The sequence below is a fragment of the Nomascus leucogenys genome, chromosome 16, assembly GCF_006542625.1.
Source record: "Nomascus leucogenys isolate Asia chromosome 16, Asia_NLE_v1, whole genome shotgun sequence".
Taxonomy (NCBI): Eukaryota; Metazoa; Chordata; class Mammalia; order Primates; family Hylobatidae; genus Nomascus; species Nomascus leucogenys.
In genome coordinates this window covers 51628654-51650852 of record NC_044396.1, presented here as the reverse complement: position 1 = coordinate 51650852, position 22199 = coordinate 51628654, and the positions used below count along the sequence as shown (strand labels likewise).

The 22199-nt window shown below is 35.1% G+C and overlaps 1 protein-coding gene across 3 annotated transcripts in view; it reads right to left on the bottom strand.

The window, feature by feature from the left end:
* VPS13B (vacuolar protein sorting 13 homolog B) overlaps positions 1–22199 on the bottom strand; it is an 891476-nt gene that overhangs the window by 360381 nt on the left and 508896 nt on the right. The window contains exons 26-30 of one of the 3 annotated variants that reach the window (XR_004026232.1): positions 20608–20779; positions 19198–19312; positions 15020–15086; positions 14311–14452; positions 10705–11113 (exon numbers count right to left, since the gene is read on the bottom strand). Coding sequence is in view for 2 of the 3 variants with exons in the window: in XM_030795363.1 (XP_030651223.1) it covers positions 10705–11113; positions 15020–15086; positions 19198–19312; positions 20608–20779 (763 nt within the window). In the remaining variant the exon portion in view is untranslated. Of the gene's footprint in view, positions 1–10704; positions 11114–14310; positions 14453–15019; positions 15087–19197; positions 19313–20607; positions 20780–22199 lie in introns of those variants that run through there. The other 2 variants (XM_030795363.1, XM_030795364.1) reach the window with 2 other exon arrangements.

Here is a 22199-nt window from a genome sequence, read left to right as displayed (position 1 = left end):
ACACACACACAAAGTATATCACTTTAAGCTCCAAAATGTCAGAAAATTCAAAAGAAATATGATGGCTGCAATGTTGAAGATAGAAAACACCAACTATTCAATATGGGAGAACATATCAACCTGTTATTCTAGATACTTTTTAATTTTAATAACTTCTACTGTAAAATTGCTTTAGAAATTGGAACCCCAGACCCCTTTAAAAGTTCTACCTCCTAATGACGTCTAAAACTATGATAAATAATCCCAGAAAACAAAAAAAGGTAAAAGGATGTATCAGTTCTAATTCTTTTATGTGTACTAAATAAAACGATATTTGACTATATGCTCTGATTTAGGGCTGAAGTTCAGCACTTTTTCCGCAACTCAACAGTGAATTCAATGTCTTTTCTAAGGACTATTTGGGATGAAAGGGGAAATTAACGGCCTCATTCATTACATTTACATTTTTTAATTATACTTTAAGTTCTAGGGTACATGTGCACAACGTGCAGGTTTGTTACGTATGTATACATGTGCCATGTTTATGTGCCGCACCCATTAACTTGTCATTTACATTAGGTATATCTCCTAATGCTATCCCTCCCCCTCCCCCCACCCCACAACAGGCCCTGGTGTATGATGTTCCCCTTCCTGTGTCCATATGTTCTCATTGTTCAATTCCCACGTATGAGTGAGAACATGTGGTGTTTGGTTTTTTGTCCTTGCGATAGTTTACTGAGAATGATGGTTTCCAGCTTCTTCCATGTCCCTACAAAGGACATGAACTCATCATTTTTTATGGCTGCATAGTATTCCATGGTGTATATGTGCCACGTTTTCTTAATCCAGTCTATCATTGATGGATATTTGGGTTGGTTCCAAGTCTTTGCTATTGTGAATAGTGCCGCAATAAACATACGTGTGCATGTGTCTTTATAGCAGCATGATTTATAATCCTTTGGGTACATCCCCAGTAATGGGATGGCTGGGTCAAATGGTATTTCTAGTTCTAGATCCCTGAGGAATCGCCACACTGACTTCCACAAAGGTTGAACTAGTTTACGTCCCACCAACACTGTAAAAGTGCTCCTATTTCTCCACATCCTCTCCAGCACCTGTTGTTTCCTGACTTTTTAATGATCACCATTCTAACTGGTGTGAGATGGTATCTCATTGTGGTTTTGATTTGCATCTCTGATGGCGAGTGATGAAGAACTCAAACAAATTTACAACAAAAAAAAATCCCATCAAAAAGTGGGCGAAGGATATGAACAGACACTTCTCAAAAGAAGACATTTATGCAGCCAACAGACACATGAAAAAAATACATTTACATTTTACTCTGTATTCTCCAACAGATGATTCTACTATAGTAGCTGTATAAACCCTGTTTAAAAAATGTTAACAATATACAACTTTCTAGGTCTTGAAGTAAACGTATATTAAAACTTATAATTTCTCTCAAGGAACTACCATCTGCCAAAAATAGAACAGAAAATGACTAGCTGCAAGACCTAAGAAATATCCGGAACAGAACCTGCCTACAAAGGCATACAATCCATATTTCCCAAACTGTGGTGCCCAAAGAATGCAAAAGCTACGAGATTATTTCCAGCTGTATTTCCAGTATATTATTTCAGCGCATTATTTTCAGTATAATCAGTATATTTCAGTATATTTTCACATACTTGGTATTGTCTGATTCAGATTAGTCCAAGGAAAGAAAGTCAGAATTAAGAAAATCAGAAAAAAGTAAGAAGAATAAGATATTCAGTGAGAGAAATAAGGAACCAGAATAAGATAACCATGAAGGGAGGAGGGAAAGGCAAAATAGTAGGAAAGTGGGAGAAGGGAAAGCAAAAGGAGAAAAAAAGAGATGAACTATCATAACAAATATTAGCATATGGATGTCACAGTTAAGACAGTATTTTTACGTCCATAGCAAAAGATCAAATAGAAAACTACTTCTCATGCAGCTGCACTATTTTCAAATGACTTAGAGGTTTGGTTTGATTATAGGTCCTTATAATATGAACATTGTTTACATTTTACAGATCTTGCATTTTATGCCAAGCTTATCAAATAGTTCCATGTGGGTAAAACCTCTGATTAAGCAGCAGGCATCAATTAAATAGTAAGCCTGGAGAATAGACCACACCACAAAGGTGCAATTAGTATATGTGCTAACTGTTCTTCCAGGCTACAGATACTACTCACCATATGAAAGTCTGAAATGTAATAGAAACATTGCAGTAAATGAGGTACATATGGAGGAGAAATGACGTACTTGGTGTTACATACAAAGCCAGATCCAAGAACAGAATCCTGTTTCTGTTAGGGCCAAAAGTGTTCTCAGTAGATTATACTGACTATGAAGTTATAATAAAAAAAAGAGCACTTAATGCAGATAATTCATAAACTAGATTAAAATAATTTTATTATAGAAAGTATTCAACTTATCAAAATATATCACTGAGATGTGAGAAAAAATAATAAAAATATGTATTTATACATGAAAGTGCCTTGAGTCATTTCTTCAGTTACTTTATTGCCGAAAAAAAAATCAGCTTCTCTTTTTTGGCTTATTTCACCTGTACTTAATAGTTGGACCATATGAGGAAATGTTCCTTCTAGAAATATTTTCAACATGAAAATGAATGCCTTCCTTCCTTGCTTTAACTCTATTTTTTAAAATGGAGCCTCATGAGGAACTACTCATTCTAGACATGCTAGATTTTTAAAAGTCGTCTATTGTGAAATAAAAAGATTAAGCTGGAAGTCAAACACCTGTAGATTTAGAATCCTGATAGTAACTGCACATAACGTAAACAACATCCAGGTTGAAAAGCAGACTTTCAATATGATTTTTCTTAATAAAATATTAGAATGTTCAATTTTTTTATCATTAACTGAAATTTAGATATGATTAAAGAGTCTTACATTAACGTAGCATATATAATAAGCCTGAAAGATTTCATCTTTTCTTGGGGCAAGAGAGTGTGTATATGTGTGTGTACAGATACATGAATGTACATCTGTGTATGGCATGTGAAAAGGCTATAAACAACTCTGAAATCAGGAGTTTGTATCAGTAACCAATAGCTTGAATAAAGACCAGAATTTTCATGCAACTGTCAGATAATGTAAGAATGTTGCTTACAACAAACTTTTCTTAATTCCAACCTGAATAAGTGTTTTGGAGACTTCAACTTTCCTTTAAGATTCTCAATATAAACTCAATTTGGTAAAACATCTGAAGTCTCAAGAGTATTTGAAATTGTCCCTGTGTAATGTTATGCTTTTATAAAGCCAAAACTGTTGTGACAGCTTTCAACAAAAGTTTTTAATCAATTATTGCCACACTGGCAGTTGAAGACAAAAGTTTCAATAAATATACAACCAATGACCATTATGCATATTAAAAGAAAGTTTAGTTGCATTTAGTTTACCACTCATCTTTGACACAGATTACTTACTCTGTGACAAGCACAGATTGCTCTGTGATATTTTTATAATAAAGTTTCTGCTGAAAAGTATGATGTAGCAAGATTTAGTTATTTTTTCACACTCATTAAAACAACTTATATATACTTATTTTTTTTTTTTTTTTGAGACACGGTCTCCTCCTGTCACCCAGGCTGGAGTGTGGTGGTGTGATCACAACTCACTGAAGCCCTGACCTCCTGGACTCAATTAATTCTCCCACCTCAGCCTCCTGAGTAGCTGGGACTACAGGCCCGGGCCACCATGCCCAGGTAATTTTTGTATTTTTTGTAGGATGGGGTTTCGCCATGTAGCCCAGGCTAGTCTCAAACTCCTGGGCTCAAGCTATATGCCTGCTTTGGCCTCCCAAAGTGCTGGTATTACAGGCATGAGCCACCATGCCTGGCCTATATTTTTAATTTAATTAATCTGATAATCATCTTATTCAAACTTTCTTGTAAAGGCCTTCTAGAATAAAATGAATAGTATACTCTTGACTCCAACTTACTAGAGTCATTAATGATATTTATTTCTAATGAAATTGCTCCTTCAATCATGATTTCCATAGTTCACATTATAGCTTTTAACATGTATTAAATGGACACATCCAATCTCCCATATAAAATATAATGTAAGAATTATCTATACTTTAAAATGGTGAATTTGTTATATGAATTTTACCTCAATAAAAATTTTTTCTCTGACCTTTTCATGGGTGAATTATGATTATTTAAATTAAGAGTAGCAAAGAAGAAAGATAAAATATAAAAAAACCTAACATAATGTGTCAAAATCTGAAACTTTGGCATGCATTTTTGTATTTGTATTCTTAGCTTAGGCACACAGTCTGGCTATTTATAACACCTCAGATAGAGATGCAGGTACAATTATAAGTAAAGATACAGATATATGCACAGATATAGAGATGCAAAGGCAGAACACAAAAAAGTAAAGATATGAGCAATACATATGCCAGACAAAAGGATTAATACACAAAAAATGTATTAATTAATAATGAAAAGATAAGCAACTCCTTTAAAAAGTAGCATACTTTTCACTAATGAGACCTACAAAAGGCTAAAAATAAACTTCTGTTAGGGTAAGAGTAAGAAATAGCGGCCATTTAGGAAGGCAATTTGACATCTCTTACTATTTTAAAGGTATGGAATCCTTTGACCTAGCAATCCTTTTGCTGGTAATTTATTCTACAGATACACACATCCAAGCCACAAAAAAAAACCACTAAAAAGTTGTTTGTTGCTAAAAATATGCATATTTGCAAAGGATTACACTTAACTTTAAAGTCCACAGAAAAACAAAAGAAATTATGTTTTCCAAAGACAACTATAACAACCTTCCCCCATCTCACATACTCTTATTCAAGGTGACCTTAGGAAGTACCTAGGCACCTGAATTCTGAAATTATATGTTAAAAACCACAGCCACCACCAAAAAAAGAAAAAGCAGCAGCAGCAGAGAAGAAGAAGAAGAAAAAGAAGAAGAGGAGGAAGAGGAAGCGGAAGCAGCAGCAGCAGCAGCAGCAGCAGCAGCAGCAGCAGCTTTAAAAATAAGATGGCAGAAGTCTGGAAATATTTCTGCAATTACAATTAGTTGAGGGATTTTCCTAGTTGAAGCAACTCAATGGGAAACAATAAAACTGTGTGATATGTAGTATTAATGTTTATAACACAATAAGCCCAAAACAAAAACATATAAACAAACTAAAAAAGCCCCACAGAAAATTAAGTTGTCCTTTTTTTTTCCTCCTCTTTCTTAAATAGCCTGATTTGTAATCTTTTTGTCACAAATATATCAGTGAAACATAACTTGTTGCAATAAACCTTTGGTAAGTATCACAGAAAATAAAGCTAGAGTTAAACAATGAACTTCAGACCTCTGCCTCACCACAGAGCTGCTCAGGTGCTCAGCACACAGGTGCTGCTATGCTAAGCGTGAGCTCCCTTTGCTCTTCTTGTTGACTGAACTATGGCATTGTTCAGAAAATACCACAAATCGTGCTCTAATCCACAAGGGCTTCCAAGAAGTTTGGTGGTTCCTCAAAAACAGAATTCCAAACAGAATTACCATGGGACCTAAAAATTCCACTCTTAGCCGTACACCCCAAAAGAACTGAAAACAGGGCCTCTAACAGAAACTTCCATGCCAGTGTTCATAGCAGCATTACTCACATTAAACCAAAAAAGGGTAGAAATGACCCAACTGCCCAAAAGATTAATTGATAAACAAAATGTGGTATACCCATACAAAACAGTATTATTCAGCTATAGCAAGGAATGAAGTTCTGATACATGCAGCAACTTGGATGTGCCTTGAAAACATTATGCTAAGTAAAGTAAGCCAGATACAAAAGGATAAACATTGTATGATTCCACTTACATGAAATTTCTAGAGTAGGAAAATTCATAGAGACAGAAAATAGATTAGAGGTTACCAGAAGATGAGGGTAGCTATTACTTAATGGCTACAGAGCTTTTGTTTGGGGTGACAAATACATTTGGAAATAGTGGTGATGGTTTCACAACATTATGAATGTAATTATTGCCACTGAATTATATACTTAAAATGATTAAAGTAGAAAATTTGTCATATATATTTTATCACAATAAAAAAGAGAAAAAACAAGGTTTCCAAATTAACAATGAAAACTATTACATTTATAGGAAAATTTTGCCTTAGAAGGAAACATTTATCACTATAAATACGACCCATCCAGTGAAGACCACCTAAGGGCTATGACAAACACTGACATGGATGGTGAAAACAAGTCAGTCATGTAGGTTTCTCTCACAGATACTGCCACAAAAATTTGAGTCAAAGAAGCTCTGCAATGAAGATCTAATTGCAATGAAAAAGCAGTTTACTGTGAAAATATTTCCTCACTAACAAATACCAAAGACTTTCAGAAGCTTTCAGGACATCAGATAGATAAGATATTTTAAGACGAATGAGCAAATTTTGAATACAGATCAAATGCCCACATTGAGGAGCCGCTATGTCTGACTCAGAAAGATTTACCAGTGTATACATTATTAGATATCCATTTTAAAAGTCTCAGCCTGGCTGCCAAATATGCAGAAAAAACAACACACTGATATTGTATCATATCCTTGGTCAAGTTTTAAAACTTAATAAATAGGCAATGAATCATACACATTTGGCTTGTTTTCTAAAATTTAAATTTGTTACTGAAATTGATATTTAGTGGTGTGAAATGGGTTTTCAAGAAGGAAACCCTAAATTAAAACAGTGTAGGGAATAATATGGGATAAATGACTAAATTTAGTGTCCATTATACAATTATTATTCAGACACGATTACATCATAAAATTTGAGAATCATTTATAAATCATCAACATTTCTTTATTAGTAAAAAAGTCTACCAATCAGATAAGTTGCTTTACTTCCTTTTCTATCTCTATCGCCTCTCAATATTTCCTCAGCTTTTTTCATAGAGATTCTCCCTGTATTTTTCTATACCTCATCCCACCTTCTCACCTCTAATATCACATTTTTTCTTACGTTTCAATGAAATTTTGGCCTTCCCAATTGTTTGCATTAAACTGAAAATAATTTTACAATTAAGGAATGGGGAACATAAAACAAACACTTCAAGAAATATTCAGGAAATCATAAAAGCCTACTAACATATTTTAAATGAAATACGTGAACTCACTTAAGTTAGAAAAATGAACGTTTTACCAGAGAGCCAAATCATGAGTGAACTCCCATTCACAATTCCTTCAAAGAGAATAAAATACCTAGGAATCCAACTTACAAGGGATGTGAAGGACCTCTTCAAGGAGAACTACAAACCACTGCTCAATGAAATAAAAGAGGATACAAACAAATGGAAGAACATTCCATGCTCATGGGTTGGAAGAATCAATACCGTGAAAATGGCCATACTGCCCAAGGTAATTTATAGATTCAATGCCATCCCCATCAAGCTACCAATGACTTTCTTCACAGAATTGGAAAAACTACTTTAAAGTTCATATGGAACCAAAAAAGAGCCCGCATCGCCAAGTCAATCCTAAGCCAAAAGAACAAAGCTGGAGGCATCACGCTACCTGACTTCAAACTATACTACAAGGCTACAGTAACCAAAACAGCATGGTACTGGTACCACAACACAGACATAGATCAATGGAACAGAACAGAGCCCTCAGAAATGATGCCGCATATCTACAACTATCTGATCTTTGACAAACCTGACAAAAACAAGAAATGGGGAAAGGATTCCCTATTTAATAAATGGTGCTGGGAAAACTGGCTAGCCATATGTAGAAAGCTGAAACTGGATCCCTTCCTTACACCTTATACAAAAATTAATTCAAGATGGATTAAAGACTTACATGTTAGACCTAAAACCATTAAAATCCTACAAGAAAACCTAGGCAATACCATTCAGGACATAGGCGTGGGCAAGGACTTCATGTCTAAAACACCAAAAGCAATGGCAACAAAAGCCAAAATTGACAAATGGGATCTCATTAAACTAAAGAGCTTCTGCACAGCAAAAGAAACTACCATCAGAGTGAACAGGCAACCTACAGAATGGGAGAAAATTTTTGCAACCTACTCATCTGACAAAGGGCTAATATCCAGAATCTACAATGAACTCAAACAAATTTACAAGAAAAAAACAAACAACCCCATCAAAAAGTGGGCGAAGGATATGAACAGACACTTCTCAAAAGAAGACATTTATGCAGCCAAAAAACACATGAAAAAATGCTCAATATCGCTGGCCATCAGAGAAACGCAAATCAAAACCAGAATGAGATACCATCTCACACCAGTTAGAATGGCCATCATTAAAAAGTCAGGAAACAACAGGTGCTGGAGAGGATGTGGAGAAATAGGAACACTTTTACACTGTTGGTGGGACTGTAAACTAGTTCAACTATTGTGGAAGTCAGTGTGGCGATTCCTCAGGGATCTAGAACTAGAAATACCATTTGACCCAGCCATCCCATTACTGGGTATATACCCAAAGGACTATAAATCATGCTGCTATAAAGACACATGCACACGTATGTTTATTGCGGCACTATTCACAATAGCAAAGAGTTGGAACCAACCCAAATGTCCAACAACGATAGACTGGATTAAGAAAATGTGGCACATATACACCATGGAATACTATGCAGCCATAAAAAATGATGAGTTCGTGTCCTTTGTAGGGATGGATGAAGCTGGAAACCATCATTCTCAGTAAACTATCGCAAGGACAAAAAACCAAACACCGCATGTTCTCACTCATAGGTGGGAAGTGAACAATGAGAACTCATGGACACAGGAAGGGGAACATCACACTCCGCGGACTGTTGTGGGGTGAGGGGAGGAGGGAGGGACAGCATTAGGAGATATACCTAATGCTAAATGACAAGTTAATGGGTGCAGCAAAACAACATGGCACATGGATACATATGTAACAAACCTGCACATTGTGCACATGTACCCTAAAACCTAAAGTATAATAATAAAAAAATTAAAAAATAAATAAAAAGAAAAATGGTTTATAACAATCAGAGAGGTATTTGTAGAAAACAATATCCTTGTATAAAAACTATACCTAGAATTTTTTATATTATATAGTATAAAACTTTATTCTTATTTTTATCTAGATATAAAACTTCTATAATTTTATTATAATAAAATAGTTACAGATACTGCAACATTATTATTATTATTTTTTCCTTGAGATGGAGTCTTGCTCTGTCGCCCAGGCTGGAGTGCAATGGCACTATCTTGGCTCACTGCAACCTACACCTCCTGGGTTCAAGCAATTGTCCCACCTCAGCCTCCCAAGTAGCTGGGATTACAGGCACATGCCACCACGCCTGGATAACTTTTTGTATTTTTAGTAGAGACGGGGTTTCACCATGTTGGCCAGGCTGGTCTCGAACTCCTGACCTCGTGATCTGCCCGCCTCAGCCTCCCAAAGTGTTGGGATTACAGGCGTGAGCCACTGTGCCCAGCACATGGTCTTTATTAAATGTAATGAACTACCCCAAATTCTTCTCCCAAAACACTTATAAATTTTGTGCAATAAAGACAATCTACTTTTGTTTCCATGGTGTTTTCCTCCCATTCTCAGTTGTAATACCAAAAACAGTTTGATAATCTCCCCAATCTTTTATGTCTGTGTCTCTTCCAAGGTTGTGGAAAAATGTTATTATAACTGAAACTACAGTCCTCAGGGAATTATCTGTATAAAAATGTAGATTTCTGTTTTCTAACCTATGTAACCTTAATGTAAATTACATTCTCTAAAATTTCATTAGGTGCTCCTATATAATAAGGAAAAAGCATAAAGGTCACTACCTTTGCAATGAATATACTGCTTCTTACTTTTCTGGTTAGCGAGTTATCACTTGTAATTGGTAAATAAAGACTAATCCTTTATTCTTAACCATTCATGTGTTTCTACAAACTATCTGAACAGATGAAAGCAATTGTATACTACTGTCAGAATACAGGATATTCAGAGAATAGTAATTTCACATCTCAAAGTAATTAATTTTAAGATAGCTTCTAAGAAAAGTTAGACATAAAAAGTAGAAACTGGCTTGTATTAAGAATCTGTTAAGTATAATACATTGAATTTAGTTCTAGACACCTTGGTAATTAAGGACTATAAGGTTTGTTTACAAATATTTTATTACAAAAATGATATACCAAGAAGCTGGGGCTACAGGTGTGCACCACCATGTTGGGCTAATATCTTATTTTTGTACAGATGGGGTTTCACTATGTTGCCCAGGCTGATCTGAAACTCCTGGGCTCCAGTGATCCTCCTATCTTGACTTCCCAAAGTGTTAGGATTACAGGTGTGAGCCACTGTGCCTGATCTTGTTTTTAAACAAAATTTTAGTTTTCTTAGATATATAGAACACAACATTTGAGTTTAGTAAAACAATTGACACAAAGTATATACATGCTTTACTGGCAAAAGCCCTGAAGAAAAAAATTCCTCATATTTCTTATCCTACTAACGAAGTCAGATACTTACATAGTATTCTGATGTATTTCCTAATGATTTATAGAATATCTATATTTCCTCTCTATAAAATATACCAAACAACAAAGCACAACCAACCGCTCATATTTTTTAAAAGAAACAAAAAAAAAAAACCCAGAAAAAACCCAGAAAACTAAGGTCTCTAGAAGAAAATTATTTAAAATCAGACAAAAAAAAAAATTAGAAGACAATACCTTCAACAGTTGGCTGCATTTCTTCTGTTTTTGGAATAAAAATTCTGATTACACTTGTGTTGACATAAATCAAAGGTAAATTGCGGGATGTCAGTGTATGGGTCCTCATGGGCTGACCAGGAGATTTTCTTTTCTCTTTTTGGGTCTTTGGTAGTTTTGCTTGAAATATACTTGCAATGGCATTAAGTAAAGGAAAATAAAGAACAATATCAAAAGCTTGTGCTGAAAGAAGAATTTCATGAAGAAAATGAGGCGAACCATCCATTAAGCCTTCAGATAACTTATGAAAACTTCTTCGCTCATTTCTTGATGTTAACTTGTGGCGGACATTTTTTGTTACAGCTTTTGTGTATGTCAGAGAGAGGAATCCATGCTGCTGATGAGTGCCATCTAGAAGTTTTGTAGTTGTCTGTTCCAAAAAAAGGAAATCACAATACACAGTTCATTAAAAACATTTTTTAAAAAATTGGAAAAAAGAAAATGACCTCAGTGAGTATTTTTACCTCTTGGTCTTACCCTACACTTCTTAATAAACACATGACTGATAAATTCTGCAGATGGGGGCAAAAAGCTTCTAAGATGGTTAGAATGACTGAACTAAAGATGGGAATCCTGAGTTCCAGTTCTAGATCTTGAGGGAGGTTATTAATCTTTTTGTGGCTATTTCTGTGACTTCTGCATTTTCTGTAACATTAAGAATTTGAGGCTGGGGTAGCTCATGCCTGTAATCCCAACACTTTGGGAGGCTAAGGTGGGCAGATTACTTGAGGCCAGGAGTTCGAGACCAGCCTGGCCTACATGGTGAAACTCCGTCTCTACTAAAAATACAAAAAATTAGCCAGATGTGGTGGCATGGTAGTACATGCCTATAATCCCAGTTGCTTGGGAGGCTGAGGCACAAGAATCGCTTCAACCCAGGAGGCAGAGGCTGCAGTGAGCTGAGATTGAGTCACTGCACTCCAGCCTGGGCAACAAAGTGAGGCTCTGTCTCAAACAAAAAAACATACGTTGGAAAAGACTATCTTGATTTTATCTTTTCATTTCGTGATAATTTTTCATTATGAGTGCTAAGAGGCTGTCATAAAAAGTATCACAGGTCACAGAAGGGTTGTTTACTCAGGTGAAATTGAAATAACCACATTATATATTTTTATTTGAGACCAAATCTGAATAGGCCAGATGATTACCTTCACTAGACAGGATATAACATTTGTGAAAACGGAGTTTTTCCTTCAATAATTTGGCTAATTTGTACAAAGACAGAGCCTACAAAAGAAGCCTCATTGATGCCATGCTTTGATAACTGAACTAAATAAACAGTTACTGCATATTTAAACAGTAATGTGATGCAACAATATAACATTTGTCTTTCAGAACTTGCCTATTATCAATAGCTAACACATTGTTGATAAAATTATCACTATCCTGTAACTCATAATCTTTGGGTATACTACTATATTAGTACACACATAACATTTAAGTGAGAGTAAAAAAATCATCATAACTTCAATATTTTTGCTACAACTATCTCAATTAGCTCTCCTATTCAAATTGCACACTATAAACAAGTTATAGTAAAACAGCATTCTTTTAAAAGAGTAAAGTAAAACGTATACTTTTGTATTCCTCAACATACAAAAAGAATATCACTTGAAAAAAATCTTCCTCAACCAATTCATAGACATAAAATATTGTTCTGGAAATTGCTCAGCATAGAATTAGAGGAGAACTGTTATATTCCACATTCCCTGCCCCTCTTTCCAACACCTGAAAAAGTTAGTAGGGTCCAAAGAGGAGATTTTTAAGAGGAGAAGTGAACTGGAACAAAGCAAAAGGAAGAAAATACATTCACATAAACAGAAAAAAAAGAGAAATAGGAAAGCAGTAATGAGTCTGAGCTATATTATCCCATCACTCCTACATTTCTTTTGCTTCCATATTCTTCCTCTCATTTTTTTGCCTATCACCCACTGACGTGGTAAGAGGAAAAAATATGCAATTCAGTTATCACTGCTAATTTTGCTTTTAATTTAGACTTTATAATGAAGGAAGATAAGAAAATAAATTATCTTTATATTTTTTAATTGACCATTAAAAAAATCCTGGAAAGTAAGCATTAAATGGTTGTGCAATATAATCATCTTTCCCCATAATGGCCTGCTCTCAAAGCATTTTTCACTGTTCCCAACATTTTCACTCCTTCTCTTCTGATTCCCCTTCTTTTTTATTTCTGCACTCAAAAACAAAAAGATGTATAGCAAAGCAAGAAAAGTGCTACAAGTTTTATTAGCATGTTGCTGGACAATGAGCCATAATGGATGGAGAAGGATTGTTAAGGTATACCCCCAGTGGAAGAGGCCACAGTGATCACAGTGATGTTGTCTGTTCTAAGTGTCTAAACTGGGGAAAGGGTTACTACTGGCCACTAATCTAAAAAATCTAACTCATAATAAATCTTTATTAATTAGCAACATTTGAATCCTGGACAGAGTATAAAAGGTATTTCAATGTATAAGTGTTTTAATTTGGAAAAATATTTTAAACATGTGGAATGTACGCATACTTGAAAGATAAGCTACATGAAGAAAGGGTGTTGTTTTTTTTTTTAACTGCTGCATCCCTAACTCCCTTAACATAAGGTAAAAAGTGAATACTAGTTGAGGTAATATAAATATCACTTTTCATACAGTAATAATACTTTATACTTTTTAAAATAAAATGTTAAAAAACACTAAGTAAAGAAACTTTTTAAATGGCATTTAATTTACAAATTTGGAAAAAATTTCTGAAGAACATTAATGATAAATTTAGGGTTTCTTTATGAATATTTGTTAAAATTATTAAGAATGTTTTTCATAGACACTAATGAACATTCAAAGAGAGGAAAATAAATCTAAACACTTCCTCTAACACAAAAGTCACATTTTTTCCTGCACTAAAGATTAGAGACTATTGCTAGTAAAAGCTCAAAATAAAATCAGAACATATCATTTGCTATGCAAATACACTATTAAAAATTAAATTTAAGAACAAAGTTAACTTTAAGAATATCAGTTAAAAGAAATAGCTTAAGAACATATCCAGATATGTTGTACCATTAAAAAAGGCAAGGTCTAAACTTCTAAAAGTCACTGATACAGCCTTGTGTTCATCTACCTAATCAATGACAGAAATCAATCTTGTTTAGATTCAAGAAGGTACCACACAAGTTACTTTGAATTAGTTGTAAGAAAATAATGGCATAATAATAGAAAAAAAATTTTAAAAAGCAATCTTATTAAGAATCGTAAGAGGAATGACAAAAGCAGTATTGGTCAACTCTTGATCATTCAATACATGCACAATTTAAAAAAATTTAATGAATGTCCTATTTTGATTTCCTTATATCGATGGTAAAATCAGTCTTTACTCATGCAAGTGACCCAGAAACAGGTTATCGTGGAAAAGCAGTTTTATGGTTTTAAATTACATTATACTTCATTTATAAAGTTTATGATATGGAGGAAAACACAAATCAAGAGTTGACTCTATGAATCATCACTCAATTCCTTCTCTGGGTTCCTGTTAATGGGAGCTGTGTAGCATAATTTAAAAGTAATTTCTTACAGAAGGAAAGAAGCCAGAGCAATTACTGAAAGGGTCCTGCTTGCTGATGGGTCGAACCAACAAGGTGCGTCTGTTCAGCTTGTCAGTACAGGAAAGGAAGACACCTCCACATTGCCCCAAAGACCAACACTCTTCCCCAAGGCTTGAGGTGATGGACAGGAGCAAAGAAGGTGAAAAGACAAAAAGCAATAAAAGCCATAAGCAAAAAAAAATCTGGATAGTTTTAAATTCTCCTCAAGTTTGCATAAATTTAGGTTTGAGCAACTGCTAGGTATGGCCTCTGCCTGGACCATCTTCTGCAAAAGCAATGTTAATGAAAGTAAACAAAAAATAATTGCTTTTAGTATAAAATTACTACTTCTAGTTTATGGTAAAGAACAATCCAGCATGAACTCACATAAGAATTGGGAAACAATTCCAAAAAGTCAACATAATAGTACATTAAAGATAAAGTATATTAACAAAAGCAAGCCTACCTTTGCCTTTTTGATAAATTTACTTAATTGTTATAACAGGAAGATGGTTACAAAACAAGAGCAGTTTCAAAGAATAAATAGCTTTAAATTTACATGTAATTTTGAAGAAACAGGCTAATAAGAATTTACTCTGAACTCAAATTCTTGTAACCATTAGTCCTATTTTATGAAATAACAAAGATAAACAGTTTAAAGTATATTTTCAAAAATCATAGTAACTAAATGGGTCTCACCACAGATTTTTCTTTGCATTGTAGAAATACTCCTTCAAAATGTCCTGACTGCCAACCTTCCCCTGGCCTGGAAAACATAAGTTCACCTTATCTGTTCTCTTCAATTTTTCTGAGTTAAGAAATTGAACATACATAACTATTTCAAATAAGTCTAAAGTTCACAACACTGCACTGAACTAAAACATAAATCTGACAATGCAATCAATAGAACAATTTACATTAGCACGACACTCTGATAGTTCTGCATAAGAACATTTGTCTTCATGGTAAATTATATATTTATTTGGCTGATTATTTACTTCCATCTCCTCCATAAGAGTAACATCTATGTCTATTTTTCTTTTTTTAAAGATGGAGCCTTGCTCTGTTGCCCAGGCTGGAGTGGAATGGCACAATCATAGCTCACTGTAACCTTGAACTCCTGGGCTCAAGCAATCCACCCACCTCAGCCTCCCCAGCAGCTGGAACTACAGGCATACACCACCATGCCCAGCTACTTTTTGTGTGTATGTGGTGATGGGGTCTTGCCATCTTGTCCCAGCTGGTCTCAAACTCCTGGGCTCAAGCAATGCCCCTGCCTTGGCCTCCCAAAGTGCTGGGATCACAGGTGTGAGCCACTATGCCAGGCTATTTTTCTTAAACACTACATCCCCAGTACCCATTTAGCATAGCACTTGGTGCATACCACATACACAACAAACGTATGTTTTTAATAAAGTAATAAATTATCTGAATATCTATAATTTATATAAATTTAGCAGTACAGTCAGGGATAAAGTACAACATAATATGTAATATTCATGACATTAAAAATTATTTCAGCTAAAATATTGTATTGATATATCACTTGCAAAGATCATTTTGATACAGACACATACCATTTCAAAGGAACTAAAGAGTTGAACATTCTATTATCAAAAGCCAATTAATAATTCACTGTTTAATATGACAAAAATAATTATCATATCCATATACATATCATCTGTGAGATGACAAAGAGTCATCAAAGTGCTTAGGAAATGAGCTATTGCTCCATCTCAGTGCATGATTATATTGGTATAGAGAATGGATGGGAAGTATACAGCAAAAATCAGAGCCATTAACTGTGTTGCAGGCATCTTAGCAAATATAAGATATAGAAAATAAATTACATAAGATTATTAGTAAAAGTAACTTATTTCATTTAATATGGCAATGTATATATTTATGAGCAGATTTGTCATCTTATAAAACAAAATTTTATTATACTCCATACATGAACAAATACTAAGTAAAATTAATCAATGTATCTGTTAAGAACCCTCTTTGAGAACAAGTACAGGCATACCTCGGTTTTATGGGCTTTGCTTTATTGCACAGTGCAGATATTATGTTTTACCCAAATTGAAGGTCTGTGGCAGCCTTACATTGAGTAAGTCCATCAGCACCATTTTTTTCCAACAATATATGCTGACTTCCACTCTCTGTGTCACATATTGGTAATTCTTATAATATTTCAAACTTTTTCATTATTATTATATCTGTTATGGTGATCTGTGATCAGTGATTTTTGACGTTATCATAATTATTTCAGGACATCATGAACAGTGCCCAAATAAGACACAAACTTAATTGATCAATGCTGTATGTTTTCTGATTGCTCCACTGACCCCACTATTTCCATCTTTCTCCCTCACCTCAGGTCTACCTATTCCCTGAAACATAACAATATTGAAATGAAGCCAATTAATAACCCTACAATGGCCCCTAAGTGTTCCAGTGAAAGAAGAGTTGCAAATCTCTTACTTTAAATAGAAATCTAAAAATGATTAAGCTTAGTGAGGAAGGCATCTCAAAAGCTGAGATAGGCAGAAAACAAAGCTTCTTGTGCCAAGTTGTGAATGCAAAGGAAGGTTCTTGAAGAAAATTAAAAGTGCTACTCCAGAGAACTTGCAAATGATAAGAAAGTGAAACAGCCTTATTGCTGATAGGCAGAAAGTCTGAGTGGTCTGGGTAGAGGATCAAACCAGACACACCATTCTGTTAAATCCAGAGCAAGACCTTAACTCTTCAATTCTATAAATTGAGAGAAGACAGCTGCAGAAGTTAAGTTTGAAGCTAGCAGAAGTTAGCTCATGAGGCTTAAGGAAAGAAGCCATCTCTATAACATTAATGTGCAACGTGAAGCAACAAGTGCTGATGGATACGTGGCAGTAAGTTATACAAAAAAATGTAGCTCAGTTCACTGATGAAGGTGGCTACACTAATAGATTTTCAGTGTAGACAAAACAGCCTTCTCTTGGAAGAAGATGCCATCTAAGACTGATAGCTAGAGAGGAGAAGTCAATGCCTGGGTTTAAAGCCTCAAAGGACAGGCTACTCACTTGTTAGAGGTGAATGCAGCTGGTGAAGTTGAAGATAATCCTCATTTACCTTTCTGAAAATCCTAGGACCCTTAAGAATTATGTTAAATCTACTCTTCTCCTGTGCTGTATACATGGGAACAACTAAGCTTGGATGATAGCACATCTGTTTACAGCATGGTCTCCTGAATATTTTAAGCCCTTTGTTGAGAACGACTGCTTGTTGAGAAAAAAAAAATCCTTTGAAAACATTACTGCTCATTGACAATGCACCTGGTCACCAAAGAGTTCTAATGGAGAAATACAAGGAGATGAATGTTGTCTTCACGCCTGCTAACATCCATTCTTCAGCTCATGGATCAAGCAGTAATTCTGTCTTTCAAGTCTTATTACTTAAGAAATACATTCTGTAAGTCTACAGTGTGTTAGTCCATTTTGTATTGCTATAAAGGAATACCTGAGACTGGGTAATTTATAAAGGAAAGAGGTTTATTTGGCTCATGGTTCTGTGAGCTGTACAAGCATGGCACTATCATCTACTTGGCTTCTGGTGAGGCCTCAGGAAGCTTTTACTCATGGAAGAAGGCAAAGCAGAACAGGTGTGTCACATCTAAGAGAGTAAGCAAGAGAGAGCAGGGAGATGCTATGCTCTTTTTAAATAACCAACTCCTGCATGAACTAAGAAATCGAGAGCTTCACTTGTTACCGTGGGGAGGCACCAAGCCATTCATGAGAGATCCTCCCCTATGACCCAAATATCTCCCACTACGCCCAACCTCCAACACTGGGGATCATATTTCCACATGAGATTTGGAAGGGACATATACCCAAACTGTATCAGACAGTGATTCTTCCAAAGGTTCTAGGCAAAGTAAATGGAAACACCTTCCGTAAAAGATTCACCACTGTAGACACCATTAAGAACATTCATGATTCATGGGAGGAGGTAAAAATATCAACATTAACAGATGTTTGTAAGAAGTTGATTCCAGCCCTCATGGGTGACTTTGAGGGTTTCAAGACCTCACTGGAGGAAGTAATGGTAGATGTGGTGAAAACAATGTGAGACCAAGAATTAGGAGTGGAGCCTAAAGATGGGGCTGAATTGCTATAATCTCATGATGAAACTTGAATGGATGAGGAGTTGCTTCTTAAGAATGAACAAAGAAAGTGGTTTCTGGAGATGGAAACTACTCCTGGGGAAGATGCTGGGAACATTGTTGAAATGACAACAAAGGATTCAGAATATTCCAGCAGCAAAGTGTGAGAGGACTGATTCTAATTTTGAAAGAAGTTCTGTTGTGGGTAAAATGCCACTAAACAGCATCACATGCTACAGAGAAATCTTTCATAAAGAAAGATTCAATCCATGTGGCAAACGACATCATTGACTTATTTTAAAAAATTGCCACAGCTACCCTAACCTTCAGCAACCACCACCCCGATCAGTCAGCAGCCATCAACAAGACAAAACCTTCCATCAGCAACAAGATTATGACTCACTGAATGCTCACATGATCATTAGCACATTTTAGCAATAAAGTAATTTTAAATTAAGGTGTGTACATTTTAAAATACATAATGCTATTGTACACTTCACAGACTATAGTGTAAACACAACTTTATATACACTGAGAAACCAAACAATTTCTGTCACTTTCTTTATTGAAATATTCACTTTATTGGAGTAGTCTGGAACTAAACTCTCAATATGTCCGAGGTATGCCTGTATAGTATTTATTTTAATAACCAGCCAAATTAAAATAGAAAAAGTCTTATGGTAACTTTGTTCAAAGAAAAATACAGATTTTCTTATATTCATTATTCATTATTTACCTGCTTCTATAGTGATCAATATTGAAACTCTCTATTTTACATTTCACTTTGGTATATACATCCTGGACATCTATGGAAGCACTGAGATCTTCTAGTTCACTGACCATACAAACCTCTGCAATAAGAAACAAGCAGTAATATCAACACAATCTTCACAATTAATATTAAAACTTTCTTTTTTTTTTTTGAGACAGAGTCTCGCTGTCACCTAGGCTGGAGTGCAGTGGTGCAATCTCGGCTCACTGCGGGCTCCACCCACCGGGGTTCACGCCATTCTCCTGCCTCAGCCTCCCAAGTAGCTGGGACTACAGGCACCCGCCACCTCGCCCGGCTAAATTTTTTTGTATTTTTAGTAGAGACGGGGTTTCACCGTGTTAGCCAGGATGGTCTCAATCTCCTGACTTTGTGATCTGCCCACCTCGGCCTCCCAAAGTGCTGGGATTACAGGCGTGAGCCACCGTGCCCGGCCAATATTAAAACTTTCTATTTTACATTTCACATTGATAAATGCATGCTGGATATATACAGAGGCACTGAGATCACAAAAGCTTCTAGAATAATAAGCAAATCAGCATAGGCCTGTTGATTAAGATAAGACATTTATTTCAAGAAAGGGGAAAGCCCAGTTAATGTCTGGAGTGTTATATTTGATATCAGTCAGGGATTTTCCCAATAATTTTAGTGACAATACTATAATGTATCAATATGATCACTGAGGAAAATTCCTCATGGTCTTTTAGATGAATTTTAATACAAACAGGACAAAATTTATGTATTACAAAGTCAAGGAAAATATGTACACATAAACCTTTAATGTTAATAAGATTCAATATTTTAGCACTGCAACTAGAAATTACTTGAATTAGAGCTAATAATACTTATTTAATTATAAATGACAATAATAAATTACATTTAATATTTTTTCCAAAATAGCATTTAATATTTGCACTTTTCAGTAAAGAAGAAAAGCAATCCAGGCCGGGCATGGTGGCTCACGCCTGTAATCCCAGCACTTTGGGAGGCCAAGGTGGGAGGACCACCTGAGGTCAGGAGTTCAAGACCAGCCTGACCAACATGGAGAAACTCCATCTCTACTAAAAATACAAAATTAGCCGGGTGTGGTGGCGCACGCCTGTAATCTCAGCTACTCGGGAGGCTGAGGCAGGAGAATTGCTTGAACCCAGAAGGCAGAGGTTGCAGTGAGGCAAGGTCACGTCAGTGCACTTCAGCCTGGGCAACAAGAGCAAAACTCCGTCAAAAAGGAAAGACAGACAGACAGACAGACAGAAAAGAAAGAGAGAGAGACAGAGAGAAAGAGAAAAAGAAAGAGAGAAAGAAAGAAAGAGAAAGAAAGAAGGAAAGAAAGAAAGAAAGGAGGGAGGGAGGGAAGAAAGAAAAGGAATCCTGTACCTGTGCCTTTATTTTCAGGATCCGGAGCAAAGAGCTTTATAGTAATTTTGGGAAGCACCCACTGCATCCATAAACTAACACGTCCACTGGTTCCGCCAATATTACTTGTAGTTTGTTCCAAGGTCACAGAATCTGAGAATGGTGAGTCCTCACCTGCTTGTATAGAATCTCCCTGGGATGAGGAGAAAAAAAAAAATCTTATTTTGTAATATAAACAAAAATAACAGAAAATACAAATTATAATTTAAAATCAACAATTATTATTTGTAACTTTTTCACATCTTATATGCAAGTGATAATCATATGTTAATACCAATACATAATGCTAATGTATAAACATATACTTCTCAAATGATTTTTATTGTTAGAAAGCATATGCATGTTTCCAACTTCCTCTAAAACTAGTTAAGATCTAGAAAAGGTTAAGATTAAACCAGTGAGTATGTTCTTATAGAGTAGAGTCTGCAAGCTACAGTGAAAGGGCTAATCTGTCTGTACTGGGGAATAAATTTTTACTAGATCACAGCCAAATCCATTCATGTACTGATTGCATATGACTTCTTTTCAGCAGAGTTGAGTAGTTGCTACAGAGAAACTACAATCCACAAAGTCTAAAGGTATTTACTAACTAGCCCTTTACAGAAAAATATTTGTCTACCTCTTCTATAGAGTATTTATAATGGAATCTAGAATAACTATAGCAAAGTGATTATCAGTTTAAGAAACAGCAAAATATTAATCATGCCTTGCATGTTAATTAAGGAGACATTAAAAATTAGTAGATTTGACAATAGATTTTTAAAAATGTTTTATATGGTTAAAGTTTCTTAGTGGAATAGAGCATAAGCAAATACATACTGAACTCTGAATATGTATAAGGTCCTAAATTCAGTGCTAACGAACTTGCTGTCAAAGGCTTGTTTTTTTTGTTTTTGGTCTTTTCAGCAGCTTTTAGCAGGCCAGAATAAAATAAACCCTTTTATTTAAAGTTGAATTGGAAATGAATAGCTTCAGTCTCAAATGCAGAAGACATGCTGCAATCATTGATATGTTGAGTTCTTTTAGGATTAGCTATGAAGTACTGGGTTCCTAAAATCCCAAACTTTGCTGTCCGTTTAAAACTTGCAAACAAAACTTGAGAGCTTAAACCCATATACTCTGAAAACTGATCAAACACAATATAACATTCTTATTTGTTTAAAAGATGTATATATATTTACGTATCAGTTACAGATACTTAGTTAAGCTTAGTCTGGAAGGCAGTATGGTGTACGGGGTTAAGGAAGTCAGATGCCAGTCATGTGATTTGAGGCAAGTAGTTTAACGTTTCAGAGTCTGTTTACTCCTCTGTAAAATGGGTATTATAGTGATATTTATCTCTTACAGTTAAGATTAAATAGCAATATGAATGTGAATGAAGAATATACACATAGAAAATAGTTCATAAATTGTAGGTATAATTATCATTATCAAGTTGAACTAATGCTTAAATTTTTCACTCACATTCTTATAGAATTCCCATTTTCTCATCTTTCTAACTTCAGACACGTTTTGTTTTGCTGGGTATCCTTAACCTCCAATAGTTTATTGTT